Genomic DNA, 21,268 nt, shown 5'->3' with positions numbered 1-21,268 from the left:
CACGTCTGGGGCTGGCACCCCAGGAGCAAGAGGAGAGGTTGAGATGGAGGAGGATCGAGACGGCGACCTCGAGTGATTTTCTTGGTTGTGTTTTTTTTAGCGGACTTATGATGGTTTGATACATTTGTTTTATTCTTATTTAGATTTGTATTCGGTTTGTATTTGGCCATACGGCCGTATTTTGTTGGATTTTCTAAACTTTTTATGTAGGTACGCGGTGTCGGGGATGAAACCCCGGAGATTTGGTATATTTTGTTTGTTTAGTATCGCATTTGGAGGCATTCTGCCCTGCAGTAATTAGATCAAGTGCCCTCAACTCGATTGGGTACCTGTGTATGACATCTTATAAGGTATTCTGTTCTATACATACTCGATCAAGTACGCTTAACTCGATCGAGTAGCTTGACCTGAACTCGATCGAGTAACGCTAACTCGATCGAGTGCCCCTGTTTGTGTTTGTAATCCGTTTTCTTGTGTTACTTGGCATCATGGGAGTACTTTATTGATATTATATATCGTTCTCATGGCTATTAGTCACTTCCTTATGCTTTATATTTCAATACATGTGATATCAAAACGGTATACTCTAGTTTTCATCCTAAATGGTTACTAATTTCTTTAAGTATCGTTCTAAACGATTGTTAAGTTTACATAGTTGTTGGTAAAAATTTCAAGACAGTTACGTCAGGTAATCCTGTTTTCATAATGTCACATAAACAATTACTTTAATTTTCACATATATTAGCTCGGTATTGCTGCGCGTAAGTAAATCATTTTATGTGTTATTTTCATTCGATGTACCCATATACATACATGTTATACAAGTAATGTCAAAGAAGGTTGGATAGTAATTGTTGGTTTCATCATGTTTTGGTTCATCTCGTAATGTCAAGGTTAGATGATGGTTCTCATTTCTTATAATATTGTTATCTCGTCTTCAAGGTGAACCTCGGGGACGAAGTTCCTTTTAAGAGGGGAAGAGTAATGTCGCGCGTGAAAAATGATAAAATGTCGTCTTTTAAGTACTTCGTAGGTAATTTAATTGTTATTTATGTTGTATAATTTAATTGTTGTTCAAGTAATTTAAATATTTGTTAAAGTAATATAATTGTTGTGTGAATAATTTAAACGGACATTGAGTTATGTAGTTGGTAGTTTATGCATTAAATGTTTAATGGCTTAATTGTTAGTCGAGTAACTAAGTTGTTTGCGCTGAATGTGTATGGTGTATATGATGTATGACGTCGTATGGTGTAAGTTTGTTCGGTAAAAAGGAAGTGATGATAGTCGAGGTAGTATACCTTTGCAATAGTTAACTTGTGAGTGACGACTCGGAAGGAAGTTTTGTTTGATGGTCATATTCGTGAAGGTAGGTGATGATGATTAGTCGGCATGGGAAGTTGGGTAGCATGTTTGGGTATGGCAATAAGAGTTCGCGTCGGGTTGAGTTGTGTTAGTTGTCTTGGTTTAGTATACATTGTGGGCTGGGAGGTGATGAGTTAAACTTCAGGGACGAAGTTGTTTTTAAGGGAGGAAGACTATAATACCCGCCCCTTTAGGGACCTATTGACTAGTTGTTGAGTGACCTTGGACACTTGGTAGACCCTTGAGACCTTTCATACAAATGGACTTAGCGCTTGGTGACCTTTAGAAGTGGGGAACTCGATCTAGCATAGGCTACTCAATCGAGTAGTCTAGTAACTTGATCGAGTAGAGGCTACTCGATCGAGTAAGTACCATACTCGATTGAGTACGATGGTTTCATCGGTAAGTTATAAATCGTGAAGTCGTAAACCCCAAATAATTTTTTCATTTATTTTTTTCCTATACCTAATCGACAACAGTTATCTCCTTCACACACCTTCAACCCTCGAGATTCCTTTTTACTTGGAGGCACCATGGGGATGGATACTTGAGTCGGGTAGTGGTCTTATCGTCGGAATGCCGAGTATAGGTAAGTTATCATCATCATCATACTTAGGTTTGTTGTGGTTATGTTGTGAGTAATAGGGTTTTCCCTACTGGTGGTGATATATGTTGATGGAGGTTGCCTTATCGTCATATGGTCTTATGCGACCTGCTGCTAATTGCTAAGACAGGTTTTCCTACTTAGTATTGTTGATTGATTGTCTTGTGTTGTGTATAGCATTGTTGACTGTGTGATAGTAATGTTGTATTTGTATACGAGGTGTGTCCCTAGCTAAGTGGAGTCATTTTGGGAATGGCTTCACGCCCTTGATTCGCCCCTTGTGGTTCCTGCCCCAAGGGGGATGTGCACATTAATGGACATGGCTTATTCGCTTGATGGAGATTAGTGGGGCTTAGGTGTGAACGGCTGCGGTCCTCCACTGGCGGTGTGGAATATCTGTTGCGATGGATATTCTGGCAGGACTTTACCTTCAGGTTATTCAGATGATTGATGGATGGTTGGTGTTGGCGATGGGTGTATGTGTATGTTGTATCTTAGTTTGTCTGTTGTTCTCCAGTTACTGATCTTGTGTGTTGTTGTTGTCTTTATTTCTTGTTATAAGCTTGTCGTGATCCATTATGGTGAGCAGTCCGTCTTAGCAGGTGTTGATATGTGGAGCTTAGCTGGGTGCGTCGGAGGGACGAGTCTTTCACCGAGTCCTGACACGGAGTATGATCACCGTAGTTGATAGTTGTTGTTATCATTTGTATCTTTCCTTTTGTGGAGTTAAACCTGTAATAAACTTAATTGTTTTTTATTGGCGTTATGATATTTACTATTCCTCGGGCAACCGAGATGGTAATGTCCTTATCTTCTAGGGAAGGTCTTGTTAAGGCTCCTTGGTAGATGGGGATGTTATAGAAATAACGGCAAATCCGGCCCACCAATCAGTTGTCGTGGCTTCTGCTCGCCTCGTACAAAGTCGTGGCGCGTCTTGACGACTGTCCAGCAGTCCTTCTTCTCTTGCTTCCTTCCATTCTTAAACTATCACACAAATTGGATAAGAAATTAGCTCTAATAACAAACAAAGAATCCGTCAAATCAAAACATCCTAACCCTAATTTTCGAAATCAATTGATTGAGACATAAAAAAGGATAGATTAAGCATAAAAATCATGATTTGGACACTAAATTCAGAAAACCCCCAATTTAAGAACCCTAATTTCGAAATAAATCGATTGATAAAAGGTTTATACTTTGAAACAAATGGGGTAAAGAGATTAGATAAGGGGACACTTACTCGTGTGAAGTAGAAAGACGGAAATAAAGAAGAAATTCCAACAGTAAACAAGGGAGAAAGATGAAAAATAGAGGAGATGAAGAAGACTTGTGTGTCGTTGCTTCATTGCTCTTATTTTTTTCTTCTTTTGTTTTTGGTTTAAATGAATGAATAAAGAAGACTCCCCTTTATGTATGAAACACGCTGCAAGTCTTCAAAATAGTCGATCGACTGTCTGTTGTAGTCGATCAACTTTTTCCAAGAATCCTCTCTTGTAGTTTCGTCGATCGACTAAAATTTCAGTCGATCGACTTTTCCCTATAAGCAGCACTTTCAGTTTTTTCGATCGACTAATATTTCCAGTCGATCGACTTTTTCCCTATATGCATGCAGCGTGGATTCCTCCTTTTCGTGTGTAAAAGTCGTAAATTTGAACCACCTTAGCATAATATCTGAAAATCACCCACAAATTTCCAACAAAAGACGGAATACGCACACAAATATTTCATAGGCACACGGTAACAAGTCCTAAACTAAAATGCAATTAAATCAAACACACACAATTAAAAAGTCCAAATTCTAAATTACAAAACATATACAATCCAGGTTGCCTCCCGGTCAGCGCTGGTTTTTAAGGTCCCGCTCGACCCTTTTTACCTCAATCTTCAGGCTCAGAAATAGGGTGGAAGTATAGCAACTCGACCACTACAACAAAGTCATTGGTCCCATAGTAGTGCTTTACTTGGTGACCATTTACCTTAAACCTTACTCCCGCGGAGTTCTCTAGCTCAACTGACCCAAATTTGGAAACATAAATTACTGTATAAGGGCCACTCCTCATGGACTCCAGCTTACCAGAGAATAGACAGAGTTGAGCATTGAACAGCGGTACCTTCTCCCCAACTTGAAACTTGCGCGGTATGATTCGCTTATCATGCCACCTCTTGGTCTTCTCCTTATAGATACGGGCACTGTCATAGGCATTCAGCCTATATTCCTCTAGCTCATCTAACCGCAACAAACATTTCTCACCACCCAAGTTAGAATCAAAATTAACTTCACAAATTGCCCACCATGCTTTATGCTCTAACTCCACAAGCAAGTGACAAGACTTACCATAGACTAAACGATAAGGCGATGAACCAATCAGTGTCTTAAATGCAGTCTTATATGCCCATAAAGTATCACCTAATTTCATGCTCCAATCTTTTTGTGATTTAGACACAACTTTATATAAAATTTCTTTAAGTTCCCGATTAGAAACTTCTACCTGACCACTAGTTTGAGGACGATACCCCAAACCTCTACGATGTTCCACACCATATTTGGATAGAAGAGCAGTAAGTTGTTTTTCTTTAAAGTGCATATCTCCATCACTGATAACAACTTCTGGGACACCAAAGCGAGGGAATATTACCTTTTTGAAAAGTTGGATAACAGTCTTTGCATCACAATGGACCAAAGCAACGGCCTCTACCCACTTGGACACATAATCAACAGCTACTAGAATATAACTATTGCCTTTACTAGACGGGAATGGCCCTTGGTAATCGATGCCCCAGACATCGAAAACCCCAACCTCTAAAATGCCAACTTGAGGCATCTCATGCCTTCTTGAAATGTTTCTCGTCCGCTGGCATGCATCACAAGCTACAACAAAGTACTTAGCATCTTTAAACATGGATGGCCAATAAAAGCCAGATTGAAGTACCTTAGCGTCCTAGAGGGACAGTGGTTACCACCATAGGAGAAATAATGGCATGCTTCCAAGATAGCTTTAGTCTCCCATCGCGGGATACACGCCTATAAAGAACATCAGCACACTCCTTAAACTGATAGGGATCACCCCAGAAGTATTGCTTCACGTCATGAAGGAATCGCTTCCTCTGCTGATATGACAAGTCAGGAGGCAATAAATTACCTACAATAAAATTAGCGTAATCAACATACCAAGGAATTTCAGCACTAGAAATAGCCAAAAAAATATCATCAGAGAAAGAGTCATCAATAGGTAAAGAATCTCCCCCTTCTTACAATGGTAGGCGCGATAAATGATCAGCTACCAAATTTCCAGCGCCTTTCTTATCTTTAATCTCCAAATCAAACTTCTGAAGAAGGAGTATCCATCGCAATAATCTTGCCTTGGCCTCTTTCCTAGCAAATAGATACCTCAGTGCTGCATGGTCAGAAAATACAGTAACTTTCGAACCTAATAAATAAGACCTAAATTTCTCCAGTGCATATACCACAGCTAATAACTCCTTCTCTGTAGTTGCATATTTCACCTGAGACTCATCCAGACTTCGGCTTGCATAGTAAATAGCACTCAAAGCTTTGTGTTTTCACTGGCCTAGCACCGCGCCAACTACATAATAACTAGCATCAAACATGATGTCAAAAGGCAGCTCCCAGTCTGGAGGCTAAATGATCGGTGTTGTAATCTAGGCCTCCTTCAACCTGTTAAAAGCAGTAAGACATTCATCAGTAAATTAAATGGAGCATTCTTAAGCAAAATTGTGTAAGTGGTTTACCAATTTTAGAAAAGTCCTTAATAAACCGGCGATAAAAGCCAACATGACTAAGGAAACTCCTAACTCCCTTAACATTAACGGGAGGAGGTAATTGCTCAATCACTTACACCTTTGATTTATCAACCTGAATACCCTTATCAGATACTAAGTGCCCAAGGACAATTCTCTCGTTAACCATGAAATGACACTTCTCCCAGTTCAGTAATAAATTAACCTCAATACATCGCTGCAAAACTTTCTCAAGGTTAGTCAAACAGTCATCAAAATCATTACCATAGACGCTGAAATCATCTATAAATACCTCCATAATTGATTGTATATACTCAGAAAATATCCCCGTCATGCACCTCTGAAAAGTAGCTGGGGTATTACACAATTCAAATGTCATTCTGCGATAAGCAAAAACACCATGCGGGCAAGTAAAAGTAGACTTTTCTTGATCGTCAGGATGGATTGGGATCTGAAAGAAACTTGAATATCCATCTAAATAACATAAAAATTTATGTGAGGCCAATCTCTCTTCCATCTGATCAATAAAAGGAAGAGGGAAGTGATCTTTCTTTGTGGCGGCATTTAATTTTCTATAATCAATGCACATTCGCCAACCCGTTACTACTCTGGTTGATATTAATTCACTTTTTCATTTTTCACCACTGTAGTCCCTCCTTTCTTTGGGACTACCTGAACCGGACTTGCCCATTTGGAGTTACCAACGGCGTCGATAATACCTCCATCAAGTAGCTTCATCACTTTCGCCATAACCACATCCTCCATTTTCGGATTCAATTTCCGCTGACCTTGTTGGCAAGGCGTATAACCTTCCTCTAACTCAATTCTGTGCATACAAATATCAAGACTGATGCCCTTAAAGTAAGAAGGATACTCAGATTCCTATCATCTTGGGTAGAGAGGTATGAAAAATTTACCTATCTTAAAAGGGACATCCTCTAATACACGTAAAGGACGCTTAACAATTCGGTCAGCCATCTGTAGGCTCATGTTGGTATCATTAACATGCCCCATATTCAGTTTCTCGAAAACCGAATAGGGCATGACACTGACACTGACACCCAAATCACATAAAGTTTTATCTATTACATGAGGGCCTATGGTACATGAAATGGAAAAACTACCCGAAGCCTTTAATTTGGGTGGAGACTTGCTTTGTAGGAGTGCACTATACTCTTCTCTAAAAGCAATAGTCTCCACTTCGTTAAAGCTCCTCTTACGAGTCAGAATATCTTTCATAAATTTAGCGTAGGAGGGTACTTGGGTAATCAGTTTGGTGAAAGGTACAGTTCCCTGAGATTTTTGACGACCTCCAAGAATTTACCGAACTGCTGGTCGACCTTTGTATTCTTTAGACGTCCTGGAAAAGGAAGCTTGATAACAATTAGTGGGTCAGCAGCTTTGCTCTTCCCTTTATCAGAATTTGACGCCTTATCAGTATTAAGAGGTCCCATCAGCAACAGGTAGCGGATTAGTAGCTCCGTCAGTCGCAAAAGTCGATCGACTAACAGAAATGGTCATTCAGCTCAGTTGATCGACTTTTTCCTATTTTCTCGGTATTCACAGGTGCATATTTGGTCGATCGACTAATATTTTCCATCGATAGACTTTTCTCAGCCGTTACAGCAGTTTCGTCAGCGAACGTTTCTTCCGCATCCACATCTAATTCCTCAATTATGACATTTTTAGTGACATGGGCCATCTCTGGTCCATCGTATGTAAGACCACCTCTAAGATGTATCACATTAGCAGTGTCACGGGACTTTTCAGGCTGAGACGGCAACGTACCCGGTTGTCTATTGGAAGTTGACAATTAGGCAATTTGGTTGTGCAACATCTTATTATGTGCCATCAATTGATTAATTAGAGCCTCCTGCTTCTTTGAAGCCATCATTTGTTGTTGTAACAAGGCTTTAATTTCCGCCATATCGTTAGTTGGAGCTTGCTGAGGAGGTTGCATCTGTTGTTGATATTGTTGATGCTGAGTAGTTAACTGCGGACCTCTTTGGTTTTGCCTTTGATAATTGCTTTGTTGAGAAGTGTTATTTTGGGGAATCACATATGGATAACCATGTAGTTGTTGTGGTGCTCGGATAGGATTAAGGACATTCTGGCTTCGGTAAGAGAAATTTGGATGCTCCCTAGTCCTTTCATTATAAAAGTTAGAGTACAGTGTACCTTTCTTAAAAGACTGAAAAGCATGGACATGTTCTATCGTACTCATACATTCAGCTGCATTGTGCCCTGCAATACCACATCGTTCACAAGGTGTGTCATGTTGGACCATGGCATGAACCGTTCGTTGGTTTCCCAAAGATTGGGATGTCTTTAATTCAGCAATTTGAGTAGTCAATGCCTCTAACTAAGCTGCAACGGCTCCATCTGAACTACTCCCTCTTGTACTACCTCAGAAACCTCTCATTCGCAAAAGAATCGGGCAAGGCTCTATGATCACAGCCTATTATTGCATAAAAACCAGACTTGGAAACCATGATAATTAAGGAACAGAGTGGACTAATCTCTTGAAATGAACCTATGCCTCATTAAGGTCTTCAGAGAAGCCTAGTTTAAAACTCGTAATTTGGCTCCTAAGAGCATTTGTCTTCCGTGGTAAAAAATACCTCTTGTAGAATGCAGAAGCGAGTGTATTCCAGTCAGTAATAACATTAGCTTCCATGTCAAAATCACGCAACCACTCTGCAGCACCATCTCGCATAGAAAAAGAGAATATAACTTGTTTTACTTGGTCATGAGTTACCCCGACAGCCAAAGGGATAGAGTGGCAGTATGTAACGAACTTTTCCATATGTTTAGCAGGATCTTCAATAGGTCCACCTCCAAACATATTTCGCTCTATCAGATTAATATAGGACGGACGGATCTCGAAGGGGGCATTATCGGTGGTGGGTAACTTTAATCCCTTAGGTATGGATGCAAGGATGGCTCTGAATGGCTTACTAATATGGCCATGATCGTATTAGGGGCAGTAGTAGATGTGTCTTCATCTAAAGACTGATTTTCTGCATGAAAGCGGTGTAGGCAAAGTCAATTGTACTCAAGTCTTCTGCTTAATGATTTTCCTTCCAAAAATTCCGTCAAGCGCGGAAAGTCTTTTCTGGTTCAGAGTTGAATGGTACGAGCTCACATCTGTGAGACCTAGGCATATACAAAACACTAAAGAGAAAAATGAGAACGGTCTCAAGGAACTAAAGTTCCCTGAGACAAGACAAAACAAAATAAGCAAATAGAAATTTGTTTCCTCCCAAACAACGCCGCCAAAATTTGACAGGCTAAATCGCACACCTATCAAAGATAAACCAACTGGCCTAAACTGGTGCAGTAGAGGAAGTCGGGATCGTATCCAGATGGAGACAAAAGTGGTGTAGTTGCAGTTCTTAGTCCGTCTGAGTCACAAATTTCAGAGGTTGATTGGTTTTGTCTATTAACTAAAATAGCAAGCAAGAGAAATAAAATTAAGGAAAAGGATTTCAAATAAGAGAAAAGTCTAGGATATCGGGTCACCACGGTCAACAACTATCAAGGTAAGGTCAACGGTTGACATAAATACGGTCAGAGGGATAATGAAAATGTCTTTTCGGTCCGTTATTCGCCCTAGAGTACTAATTTATCTTTCGCTTTAATTAGGATGGTTTATTATTTGTACCAGGTCTAACTTCTTCAATCTCTCGATTTAGGTCGAAGTTTCCCGGGTCAAATAATCAATTACGTTGACTTAACCAATTAAATTCTATTAGATGCTACAATTAACAACACATTTTTATATAGATGTCAAACCTAATAATCTAATTATAATCGTCTTAAAACCATGGCTCCCCTAATTAAATCCTAGCATAGGAAAATTAGCTACGCATGTTCAAACTAACAATGACAATAACGAGTATATCAATAACTAGATTAGACATGATGTAAATATGAGAATAACAATTAAACATAAAGTAAAAGAAGAAAAGGGTAGAGTAAAATAAATAAGAGAAAGTAATAATTGAATAACGAAGGTTAATTAAATTACCGAATGAAAAGGGAAGGATTACAAGTTCGTGATCCGAAAATTCCAAAGTAAAGCCTCGTGTATATGAGAGTTTTTTTTTTTTTTTGCAATATAAAAGATAACCTAATAAAGTTCTGAGTTCCACTTAAATAATAATAAGGGAAAATTATTAAACAAGCAACTTATGGGCCGAAAAAAAACTAAACACATCTCGGAGAATTCACGAGATTGTCGATCGACCACGATATCAGTCGATCAACCGATACCAGACTCAGCAATAGTCGATCGACTAAACAGGGTGGTCGATCGACTTTTCTTCACAGTATAGCTTCTCTTTGACGAACTTCCTAGCGTACTCACGCACCTCGAGGCGGTAGCTTCCGAGCTTCAATTCTTCCAACATCCAAAATGCAACATTGGGGACAGGTTTTGGCTTGTTTACACTCGTTTGGGTCTAAACCTGCATAAAATGCAAAGTAACCCAAAGTAAACTATTCTTCGGAGGATAGTAGCTATTTGCTATGTAATAAGCATAGAAATGTGTGCTAAATGGCAAATAAAAGTGCATAAATAAAGTACGCATCAGTTAAAGAAATTGTTAATCGAAGCGGTAGTTCTGATGGAGTTTCTAATCATGCGAGTCTCTTATTGAGGTTATCCATATATTTACTTGTATTATATGTATGATTTTAGTATAAATTTGCTTCTCTTGGCGATAAATTTACTTGTATTTTAGTTCTAAACATGCTTTGAATCCTAGCTATGAAATTGTGTCCTTAGTAGATTCAAGCATTTTGATTATTGTGAGAGTTGATGTCTATTTGTGCAATTCGCAATATGTGTAGTTCTAAACATGCTTTGAGTTCTTAAAGACGCATATCCTATACTACTAACCATGTTCGAGTAACGCAGACGCCTATACTCTTCTTACACTTTTTTCCTTGGATCTCCTACTATTATGGTGTTCTACAACTACTCCCACCCACCTCCTTCCTATTGTCTCTACTTTTTCTTTGCTTTCCATTTCCCCTCTCCACTTAAACACTCCTAACAAAACTTAACAAGACTCCATTTTTATGTTATCCAGAAGTTGATACAAATTTTATGATACTATTTGAAGGGCATTCAAGTTTTACAAATTTTGAGGAACTAATTGAGAAAAATTTGGGGTATTGCAGTGGAAGCATGGGTAAATGAAATGAGAGGTGATTGGAAACTAAAATCAGTGCACGACTGCACGTTATACCCACAAGGGTAAGAGATCGCTTATGGCTTCCTTAATTCATTTTAGATGTTTGAGTAGGGAGTGATTATTTTTCTGGCTGAAAAGGTTTCAGAAATTGACATGTAACAACTTAGCTTGCTTTCAAGGATTTTTGAATATGGAGATGTCATTGGATACTACAAGTGATATGCTATTGGCTATCTCTTCAGGTAATTAAATTTCAATTGAGTTTAGCTTCCTGAAGAAAAAAAGGGTCTCATGAAAGCTGAACATTGCAGTTTTGAAAAAACTGATTCCTACTGTGACTTTAAATTTTATCGTGCTTTCTTTTTAAATTTGCCTTTTTTGGAGTATTTTTTTGCCCTGTTACATAATTACATTGTTTAACTAGTTAATGCTTTAAATTAAAATTTTGCTCGCTGAGTTGTTTAAAGAGAAGTTTAATGAAACTAAGATGAAATAATAGCAAGTCAAGTTAGCAAAAAAATAGCAATGCTGTAACTTTTTGGGGGATAATAAGACTCCAAACATTTGTATCTCGCATTAACTCGCTCAAATCTTATGATTTTATGCATGATTATATGTTGTAGAACTTCAGATATAATTAAAACAAGAAGACTGCTTAAGAAAGCCACTATCTTCTGAAATATGGTCTGTCCCCACTTAATTTGCCATATCCTCCATACCAGGCTTTATTTTTTGGTGGTACAAATTAGAGATTAAACTTGACTCTACCATGTCAGTGTATATGTCATTGTTTTGCTTGAGTATGTGTTTAGTTGAATAGCACGACCATTTTCTAATGTTTATTGTTCAATATATCGAGGTTTGGTTATCTTTGTTAGAAATGTGCTAATTTGGGTGAGGGAGATGCAGCAGGGGAGATTGGTCGTTGGAAGTGCGCCTATAATGGATGTTTTAGATTTTTCCGGTAGTTGTTTGCTCATTTTCTTCAATTTACCATAATTTAGTTTCATTAGTCATACCAATTTATTGTCATTTTTGGTGTTATTTATGGTCTGAAGATTGATACTTTGTGTTATATATGCATTTTGTGTTTTTGGGTGTTTGTAACTACTAGCCTATAAATTTCACATAACACATTCTGAACTTTGCTGTTACAGGAATCGAGATTTTAACCTTGTGTTACCCATTATCCACATCGCTTACTAACTCCTTATATTACATATATGTTTTCGTTTTTATGGAGTGACGTTTGTGTGTTCTGTAATTGCTTGAATTGAAAAGTGATACTCCCTCCGTACCAATCCAAAGGTAATACTTCCTTGAATATCTGTACCAATCCAAAGGTAACATACCATAAATGAACTGAAAAATGACAAAAATACCCTCATTTCATCCTTACATTTACATAAAAACCAAGTTGTGGCCCACACACCAACCCAATATTAAACCCACTTAACTCATTAATTACTTACACCAACCCAACATTTAACCCAATTAAACCCAATAAGTAAACTTACCCACCCATTAACCTTTCCCTCCAAAAACCCTAATCAACCCAACCAACTTCCATATTCTCGAAACATCTCCCTCTCTCTTCTCTCTGTCTAAATCCTATGCCATTCTCCACAAACCCTAATCATCTGTCATTGTCTTTCTCCTCCTTTCTACTCCTCTATGGATCTAACTTCATCCCTTCTTCATATTGCATCTCCTTTTCATCAATTCTGAATCTCATTAATCTACGATATGTCATCTAAAAAGCCCCAAATTTATTCCATCGGGATCAATAGTAAAGCTCCATCTTACTATGATTCTCTGGAGCATTTGTTATTCATACCTGGTGTTGGGCATGTTGCCTCTGATTCTTATTCCGGTTATGGATCGCTTTTAAATTCTAAAGTTGACGATGATACTGAGGTTACATCGACTTTATATGGTGAATCAAATACAATCGTTCTTTATTCTATCACTGAGGATGTCTCTGATTATTGTGAGAAAATTGGTACAAGTGTTGATGTTGATGCATGCTTTGATGAGGGGAGGGTTTTCCTGAAAACGGATAGATCTGTTGATACGCCAACAAGTTATAAGAAGTTCAACAAATTTTATGAGAATTTCTGTGAAAAGAAGAGGAAAAGAGAGGAGGAACATGTGAGGAAAATAGAGAAGGAAAAGAAAGGTAAATGTAAAACATCCATTTAATTGTGTGTTTCTGTTTTACTCCTTATTTATTGTTTTTAGTAGAAAAATTAGAGTATTTTTATCCTGCGTAAGTATTGATACAATCCCCCTTTTGTTTTAAGGTATTCCTGTCACTGAGGAAGTTGTTGATTCTGTTGATTTGTCACCAAAGACAAAGAAGTTCAACAATTTTTATGCTAGGCGCTTAGAAAAGATGAAATGTGGTAAAAAAAAAAGGAGGTTAATTTCTCAATCTGATTTAGTTGATTGTTTGTGTTTTGTGTTATGTAGTTGATCAACTGTGAACTCACGCCTGTTGTGTTGCCTGTTGAAATCTTACTTAAAACCAAAAGTCTTAAAATTCTGATGTGAAATCATGCTTGTTGAATTCTTACTTAAATCCGCAAGTCTGAGGAAGTTGTTCATTTTGTTGCCCATGTTTCAATTTAATTCAACTACTGTTCTGTTCATGGCATCTTCTGTGTTGAATTCATCTTTGAAATCATGCCTGTTGAATTCTTACTTAAATCATGCCTGTTTTAGTGTTGCATTATGTTTAATTCAACTACTATTGTGTTCATGGCGTCTTTTGTGTTAAATTCACCTTTGAAATCATGCCTGTTAAATTCTTACTTAAATCATGCCTGTTTTAATGTTGCATTGTGTTTAATTCAACTACTGCTGTGTTTATGGCGTCTTTTGTGTTCACTCTGTTTTGCACACAAATTCAGTAGTCTCAATGTTATTTTGTTCTCTCTGTTGTTGGTCCCTGTGGTGTCACCCAATGATGAACACTTTGAGGGTATTTGCTGCTGTTAAATGATGTGTTACCCCCATAAAATGACCAGTTCATGCCACCCCAATCTTAGATTGGTTAAAGTGTCATGAATTGGAAGCTTTTGTAAGCTTAATGATGAGAGGGTCTTAGTCCCTAAGAGCTTATTTTGTGACCCAATAAAACTTTCTGTGAGGGTCTAAGTTCATTCAACTAGTGTCTTAACCCTATGTATAAATGTTAACTTTATGCCACCCCAATATTAGATTGGTTTAGGAGGCGTTAAGTGAACAAATTTAAGCTCAATGATGAGAGGGTCTTAGTGCGTGAGAGCTTAAGTTGTTGCTGTCAACAATGATGTGGTATTGTCTGTATGATGAGAGGAATGACTATATTCAACCACCAAGTTGCCCTAAAATGAAAATTAATTGAACTTAAGTGAAAGTCTTAACATTTATTGAATTTCATTACACATTACATATGATTTCACTAACCTAAAATTAAACCCACTAATCATTGAGTAAGATGTTTAGGTAGTTAACATACAGAACAAAATCTAACAATTGTTCTGATAATGTTTCCTACCTAAACATCAAACCAAAACAGATCTCCTACATCATCCACTTCTGTTGTTTCACTCATCTGAAGCAATTCCTCTTCCCCCTGAACATTTTCCTGTACTGTAAATAATTGAGCTCCTCCCTCTCCTAGTTCATTCAGAGCACTGCCATGCTCATTTGTATCCAAATATTCTAAACATTCCCTTACTAAGTTTGCACCAACTGTGATATTTGTAGGGAGTATTCCTTGTCTCAATAGTGACTCCTTGCTCATGTGAGGAATCTTGAAGTCATTGTGTCTCCTACATTTCATGATTTCCACCATGAATGATCGTAGAGTAAGATAATTGAAGTTCAACTTCATTGATTCAGGATCTATAAAAGCTATCATAACATTATTCACTAATTCATCAACTGTAGAGGCAACTTCATCATTCTGAAGTGTTTGTAAAGACCTAAACAATCCTAAATCATTTATGTTCAAATCAGGGCTATTAGGTGGTTGAAAAACTAAGTGAATATCAAAACCATCTGAGGTGGTAGCAGCCCTAAAATCTGGGTCAAGGTTAGATATATGTGGTCTTGTATTATCTTTTTGAATGAATATGGTCTTACTTGCATTAGCAGGCCACTTTGCCTTGATTGCTGGAAGTATTTTCTGAATGATGCAATCTTTTGTAACTTGTCTAGTAATGGATTCAACTACCTTTGTCACTATTGAGCCTGCGTCCCTTTGTTTTGATTTACTTGCTGCTGGTACATGTTCAATAAAAGGCCATACTCATATCTTCCCATCAAAAAGAAGGTCACCATTTTCTCCATAAATTAGCCTACCACAGCACACATGAACATGACTTTGGTTATGTACCTCTTCGATTGGCATGAACGATATGGTTCCTCTTCACTTGGAACAATGTAGTAAGTATCTGTCGTTGTTGTCAGGTAAAACCACTTCTCGTCAATGTGAATTTGACATGACATATCTTTTAACTTGATGAGATTTTGACCAATGTCTACATAAATTGAGGCAAGTGAAAACAAAAGCCTTTGCATTTTGTTTGAATCTGTCAAGGCTGGATGGATTGGGTTGCTATGTGTTTTTAATTCACCTTTTTCGACCCAACGTTGGACCGTATCATGTCCAACTTTCAGTTTTTTTGTTATTTTATGAATTGATAAACGGTTCTTGAATGGCAAGCTCTTTATCATCTCAATATTAATAGGCACTTTTGGTTTATTTGTGTTGCCCAACCGATGTGATGGTAAGTGGATTGCTTTCTCTGCTAAGATCTTCTCTTTCGCTCTACTCCACCATAGCCAAATCGTCTTCCGAGTGACTCCGTATTTTGCTGCCGCTTCAGAAATGTTTCCCCTAAAAGGGATACCTTTGACTGAATTAGCCAACAAAAAATGAGCTATTTCATTATTTTCATCAACTGTTATGTTGGTTTTTCCCATTACTAATGTGTTTTGTTCTACTAACTGTTTTGTTGGTTTTTTTTCAAGTTAAGTAAAAAAGGATGATGGTTTTTGGTGGTGAAAAGGATGATGAAGATAAGAAGTAAAAATAGAGATATTGGTTATTGTGTAGTTTTCCACTAATGTATAGGTGTAATATTTGATTAAAGGTGTAATATGTGATTTAATAGGTGATGTAATAGTGTGGTGTAGTATGTTTAGAAAGGAAAGGCGCCAAAATCAAATTTTTGGCCAAAAATTTCCCACGCACTTGGCTGCTCATTCAGTGTTTATGCAAGTGGCTACTTTGTTTATGGGATTGATTAATTTTATACTTAATGTTAATTGTCCTTGTGTATATTTTTGCATTTTAAGCTTGCTTTTCTCTTTTTTTTTTTTTTTTTGATGACGAGGAGGTTGGATCCTCCCCGGATACAGGACCCCACCCTGCTAGGCGCCTGTACCATGTGAGTTCTTTCCCGCGGGGATTATTCCCTCTCCGGGCGTCAGGTCCCCAGGAAAGTGTTCATCTAGGGAATCGAACCCAGGACCTCGCAATTCCTCCTTAGGAGGCTTTTCTCTTTTGCCCTCATCTTTTCTCTCCTTTCTTGGTTTCCCCCATTTCCCCTATGTTACTTTTGAATTGGTATGGAGGGAGTATTTGTTTGGTTAAATGCATGTATCAATAACTTGTGCTCACCAAATAACTTTCAATCTCATTTCCTATTTTAGATTTTTATTTGTCATAAGACTTGACCGAGAATGATTTCGCTATATTCGCTTTTTATTTAGGGAAAAATTGGTTGTCGTATGGCTTTGTTTCATTCTTAGTATCTAATGTAGTGTTCATAAACATGAAAAGAAGAATCACTGTTTGTTTTCCGATGTTATATATTTTGCTTTAAATTCTTCTGAACTTCCTCATAGCAATAGCCAGTTTGCTTATATTTTTTTGTCAAATTTTTCTAAGTTAGCAGATTCATATAAGATGGTTGATTCCCAAAAACCGAATGCAACTTTGCAATGCCTTAAAGTTGACATACTATTTTGCTGGTGCTGCTTTGTTGTGAACTTGTGGTGGTGAGACATTACAACATACAATGGACAATGACAACAACAACCCAACAAAGACTAAATGAAATGCAATAAATTAGCATAAATATTTATATCGAGGAGCCATACATGCGATGATCTAAAACAACTAAAAATACAAATAAAGAAAAATAAGATTGTTAATATAATAAGCAAGAAAAGTGTAAATAAGTGTAAAAAAAGAAGAAAGTAAAAATAAAAGTCCGAAGAAAAATCGAGAGAAAGGTGATAGTATACTATTTGGTCCACAAAAACCCACCAGATAGAGAGCTTGAGTGTCATGAACCTGTGGAATATTTAAAATGAACTGGTGTTGGTATAGTGTGATTTTTCTCGTAGGTGTTGTATTTGCGTTTTTAATCCAAAAGAAATCCACTGTGTCTGTAGGTTTTTTCTATTACTCTTTTTAGTAATTGGCTTCGTTGAACTGTTTGGTTGGTTATTGTTTTACAGTCATCTATCCTCGAATTATAATTACTTAGATGTTGTCTAATAACCTTGACTGTTCCTTGTTTGATTATATTTCATTTGTGCGATTGTTATGTTATTTTAATTTTTATGCTACGTTCTCGTCGTCTCCTCCGCACCTCTGCTCCACTTAATTTCTATAATAGTGTCGTCTACTTCTCAATAATTTTAGAACCAATTCTTACAGGTTTGTTTGCTTAATTGTTGTCTATATAATATCGAAACCTGCAATAACTTTCCACTGATTATAATTTTGTTTTCCGGTTTTTGCATAAGTAGCTTTCCGGACAAAGGGTTTCCATCCAAACATTAATGCAATGACAGCATTTGCCTTGATATTTTGAAGGAGCAATGGAGCTCTGCTTACCATTCTCAAAGGTTGTTATGTCTCCTCTTGATATAGTTTTCCGTGTTTTAAGATTTCTGTTTTAACCAATTCAAAGTTGTATATGTGCTTTATTGCTGTCAGTATTTTGGCGAAGAAGCTATCGCCTTCTTAAGTATTAGCAGCTTGTTATGCTTTCTTGATCTATAAAGCTTTTTTATTTTATTTTTCCAGCTCGGACCTAGTGTTGCAAACCAATGTTTGGTTTCACATTCTGCTCACTAATTACATTTAGTTCAACAAGTCTGTTAAAAATTTAATACATAATCTATTTGGTTTCACATTCCGCTCACTATTGTATAACGATATCCGTTTCATCCTTCTCGATGAAATAGACTTAAGCAATTAGCTGCGTATGTTAGGTATATTTCATTAATCTGGTACATCTTCAAATTGTCGCATAAATTGGATTTTGAATATCGTGTTTTGCTTAAATTATTTTTGGGTTTAACCTACTGAGATTTCATCTTGAGTTATATTCAATCACAGCCTAACCACATCCTCAAATTTACAATATCCTATATCATTTCAGCTGACCTAAAACAGAATTTTAGGTTTAGGGTCTAGCTTATTGTGCAGAGTCAAAGTTCCAATTTGTATCCAAGACGAATTCGATCTCAGTCAAGATGTAAATGCCACAACCTTTATTTTCGAACTTTAGGAAACGCCCCGGGAGTTGCTGAAGATCAAGCTCCTTGTCTAGGACGCCAAACTAAAGTTCCCTAAGACAAGACAAACTAAAATAAGAAAATAGAAAATTGTTGCTTCCTCGTCAATGGCGCCAAAATTTGATTGGCTAAATCGTACACCTATCAAAGATAAACCAACTGGCCTAAACTAGTGCAGTAGAGGAAGTCGGGATCGTATCCACAGGGAGTCAAAAAATGGTCTAATTGCGGTTTTTAGTTCGTCTGAGTTACAAATTTCGATGGTTGATTGGTTTTGTCTATTCACTAAAGTAGCAAGCAAAGGAAATTAAATTAAGGAAAAGGATTTCAAATAAGAGAAAAGGATAGGATATCGGGTCAAATCTCCGAGATGATGATGAGCTTGCCACAATTTGCTAATACTTTGCCACAGTTTATCAGTATTTTGTCACAAATATTGTTATGTTTATTAGTATTATGTCACAATTACTGTTATTATTGTCGCCGTTTATTTATTTATTTATATCATTATAAGTATTACATGAAAATGTAGGCCTATAAATTACCAGCTTCGGCCTTGCAATTTGCAAAGAGCTAGTAGAGTCTGTTTTGTAATTTTTTTTAACAATTTACATAAATTGATCACTAAAGTTTGATTTCTAACATTAACCAAATTATGTGAATGGGAATCGGGGTGGATTAGTTGGTTGATCACTTCCCCACATTGTAATAGTTACTGTACAAAACATGAAACTAGCACAAAATGGCTAATCTGTATTTGAATTGATCGGAGTCTTTTAATCCAAATCTAAGACATTGGTATTTTACTTTACCAATACCAGTGTTAATCAAATCATATCCTCGACCCACCGGCTAAACCCTAGACCATAATATCCTAAATCAATTACTCGCTTCCATAAACGATCCTCGATTCACAGTTAAACCTTAAATTTTTAAATCAATTCCCGAAATAAACAAGCCTTTGTCATCTTAAATTCTTCCGCTCTTTAAAAGAAATCGTCCGCAAGGTATATGTATTCTTGTTCATTGTCGTAAGTTTGATTTTGTTTTTAATTTTGTCTTTTAAATAGTAGTCTTTTACCACCTCTAGCATGGCTGCCTAGTACCCGGTTTCGTCAAATTGTGGTTAGATAGGGATTTTACCGGATTCAAAATCAGTCCAATAATTACAAACCAACTAGACCTTCATCCCGCTAGGTGCACCCATCATTCATTTGTTTCAAATGTCGAATCTGAACATAAAATACTTTGGGATAAAAAGAAGGATCGTGCAAAACAAGCCTTACAGATCGACATCTCCTCATCTCTTCTTAACTTCTCTCGGTCTTCGGTTTGAGCATTGTGAGACAGAAACTCGCCATTTTAGCTTTCATGCCTTTTTTTTACGCGATTTTGTCAAAAGATCCGTTTTCGAGCGCCCTGAATGAATAAGAAATGGACAGCACGCGCTGTAACACCCCTTCTTACCCAACCAAGGTAATGGGATGATGTTACCATCTCAGTTTCCCGAGGCGGTGAATCGGAGTTTCGATTAAGAAACATTTAATATAAAAGACGGGTTTAGTGAATTACATAGCCATAAATTAATAAATAAAAGAATACAACTCGTGACTACTATACTCTTCTAACAAGCTATGCTCGAATCGAATGTCACCAAGGCTCGTGGCTCGTCCCGTCTTCCACGTGATACCTAATACAACCTGTAAATGACTGCTCCCCATATGATCGGAAATATCATATGGATCGACATAGGCCACCCCGGAAATAGGTGACAATTTTAGACACAATCACACACAGTCGGTTTCAATAAACAAACATAGGACGGGACACAATATGCAAATATGCAACATGCCAATGAAATGCATAATCCATGACCATAAAACACCAAACAGGTACCAAGACACGCCAGTCGTACCTACAACCACATCGGTGTCAAGGACATGCCCACGACACCATGCCTCACAAATAGATACTTGAAACACATCCGCGGTACCGTCGTGCCTCAACCACACGAGTCCCTCCGTACTCAAATCATTAATGTGCCCATCCCTCTTGGAGTGGGAAACTCCAAAAGGTGACCGAAATGTAAGACGGTCTCCCAACCGTCTTCCGTCACCTCAACAACAAGCAACCAAACATAATCCGCTACGTCCTCCAATATACATGAAAACACAATGAATGCAAGCTATAGCACAATATGCCAATTACCGACTCATCATAATGTACGATTCCAAATACGACATTTTTGTAATAGAGATGGGAACCCAATCTGTCAAGCTAAGTTAATTTAACTAAGCTCATCTTTAGCTCAGAGATTTAACCCGATATCCTAGTCTTTTATCTTATTTGAAATCCTTTTCCTTAATTTAATTTCTTTTACTTGCTACTTTATGTAATAGACAAAACCAATCAACCCCCGAAATTTGTGACTCAGACGGATTAAGAACTGCAATTAGACCCCTTTTGTCTCCCTGTAGATACGATCTAGACTTCTTCTACTTCACTAGTTTAGGCCAGTTGGTTTATTTTTGATAGGTGTACGATTTAGCCTGTTAAATTTTGGCGTTGTTGCCAGGGAGGCAACAATTTTCTATATGCTTATTTTAGTTTGTCTTGTCTAAGGGAACTTTAGTTCCTTAAGACCATTCTCATTCCTTTATTTAGTGTTTTTTAATGCCCAGGTCTCATAGGTCCGAGCTTGTACCATTCGAATCTGAACCAGAAAAGACTTTCCGCGTTAGACGAAATTTTT

At 37.4% G+C, this 21,268-nt stretch overlaps 2 protein-coding genes across 2 annotated transcripts; both read right to left on the bottom strand.

Moving 5' to 3' along the window:
• Positions 1 to 3,846: 3,846 nt before the first annotated feature.
• On the bottom strand, positions 3,847 to 7,182 carry LOC141608311 (uncharacterized). The gene is made up of 7 exons (XM_074427673.1): positions 7,016 to 7,182; positions 6,401 to 6,554; positions 5,844 to 6,179; positions 5,358 to 5,473; positions 4,928 to 5,153; positions 4,491 to 4,668; positions 3,847 to 4,376 (listed from the first exon to the last, which is right to left on the bottom strand). The coding sequence occupies exons 1-7, from the start codon at positions 7,180 to 7,182 to the stop codon at positions 3,847 to 3,849; spliced, it is 1,707 nt and encodes a 568-aa protein (XP_074283774.1).
• A 7,288-nt stretch (positions 7,183 to 14,470) lies between these two features.
• LOC141608310 (uncharacterized) lies at positions 14,471 to 15,903 on the bottom strand. Its single transcript, XM_074427672.1, has 2 exons — positions 15,280 to 15,903; positions 14,471 to 15,103 (listed from the first exon to the last, which is right to left on the bottom strand). Exons 1-2 carry the CDS (start codon positions 15,901 to 15,903, stop codon positions 14,471 to 14,473), a joined length of 1,257 nt encoding a protein of 418 aa, XP_074283773.1.
• Between the last annotated feature and the right edge of the window lie 5,365 nt (positions 15,904 to 21,268).

This window comes from Silene latifolia, chromosome 10 (assembly GCF_048544455.1).
Source record: "Silene latifolia isolate original U9 population chromosome 10, ASM4854445v1, whole genome shotgun sequence".
NCBI lineage: Eukaryota > Viridiplantae > Streptophyta > Magnoliopsida > Caryophyllales > Caryophyllaceae > Silene > Silene latifolia.
Note: the sequence above shows the minus strand (reverse complement) of the source record. Positions and strands in the feature narration are given on the sequence as shown.

Bases quoted from the DNA above. Each gene is read 5' to 3' on its own strand.
- LOC141608310 (XM_074427672.1), bottom strand. From the start codon at position 15,903: ATGGGAAAAACCAACATAACAGTTGATGAAAATAATGAAATAGCTCAT. The intron at 15,104-15,279 runs GTAGGCTAATTT...TGCATCATTCAG, and splicing joins TCATGTTCATGTGTGCTGTG to AAAATACTTCCAGCAATCAA.
- LOC141608311 (XM_074427673.1), bottom strand. From the start codon at position 7,182: ATGGGACCTCTTAATACTGATAAGGCGTCAAATTCTGATAAAGGGAAG. The intron at 6,555-7,015 runs GTACCTTTCACC...TTGTATGCACAG, and splicing joins GTCAAAAATCTCAGGGAACT to AATTGAGTTAGAGGAAGGTT. The intron at 4,377-4,490 runs GTTTGGGGTATC...GCATGAAATTAG, and splicing joins TGGTGTGGAACATCGTAGAG to GTGATACTTTATGGGCATAT.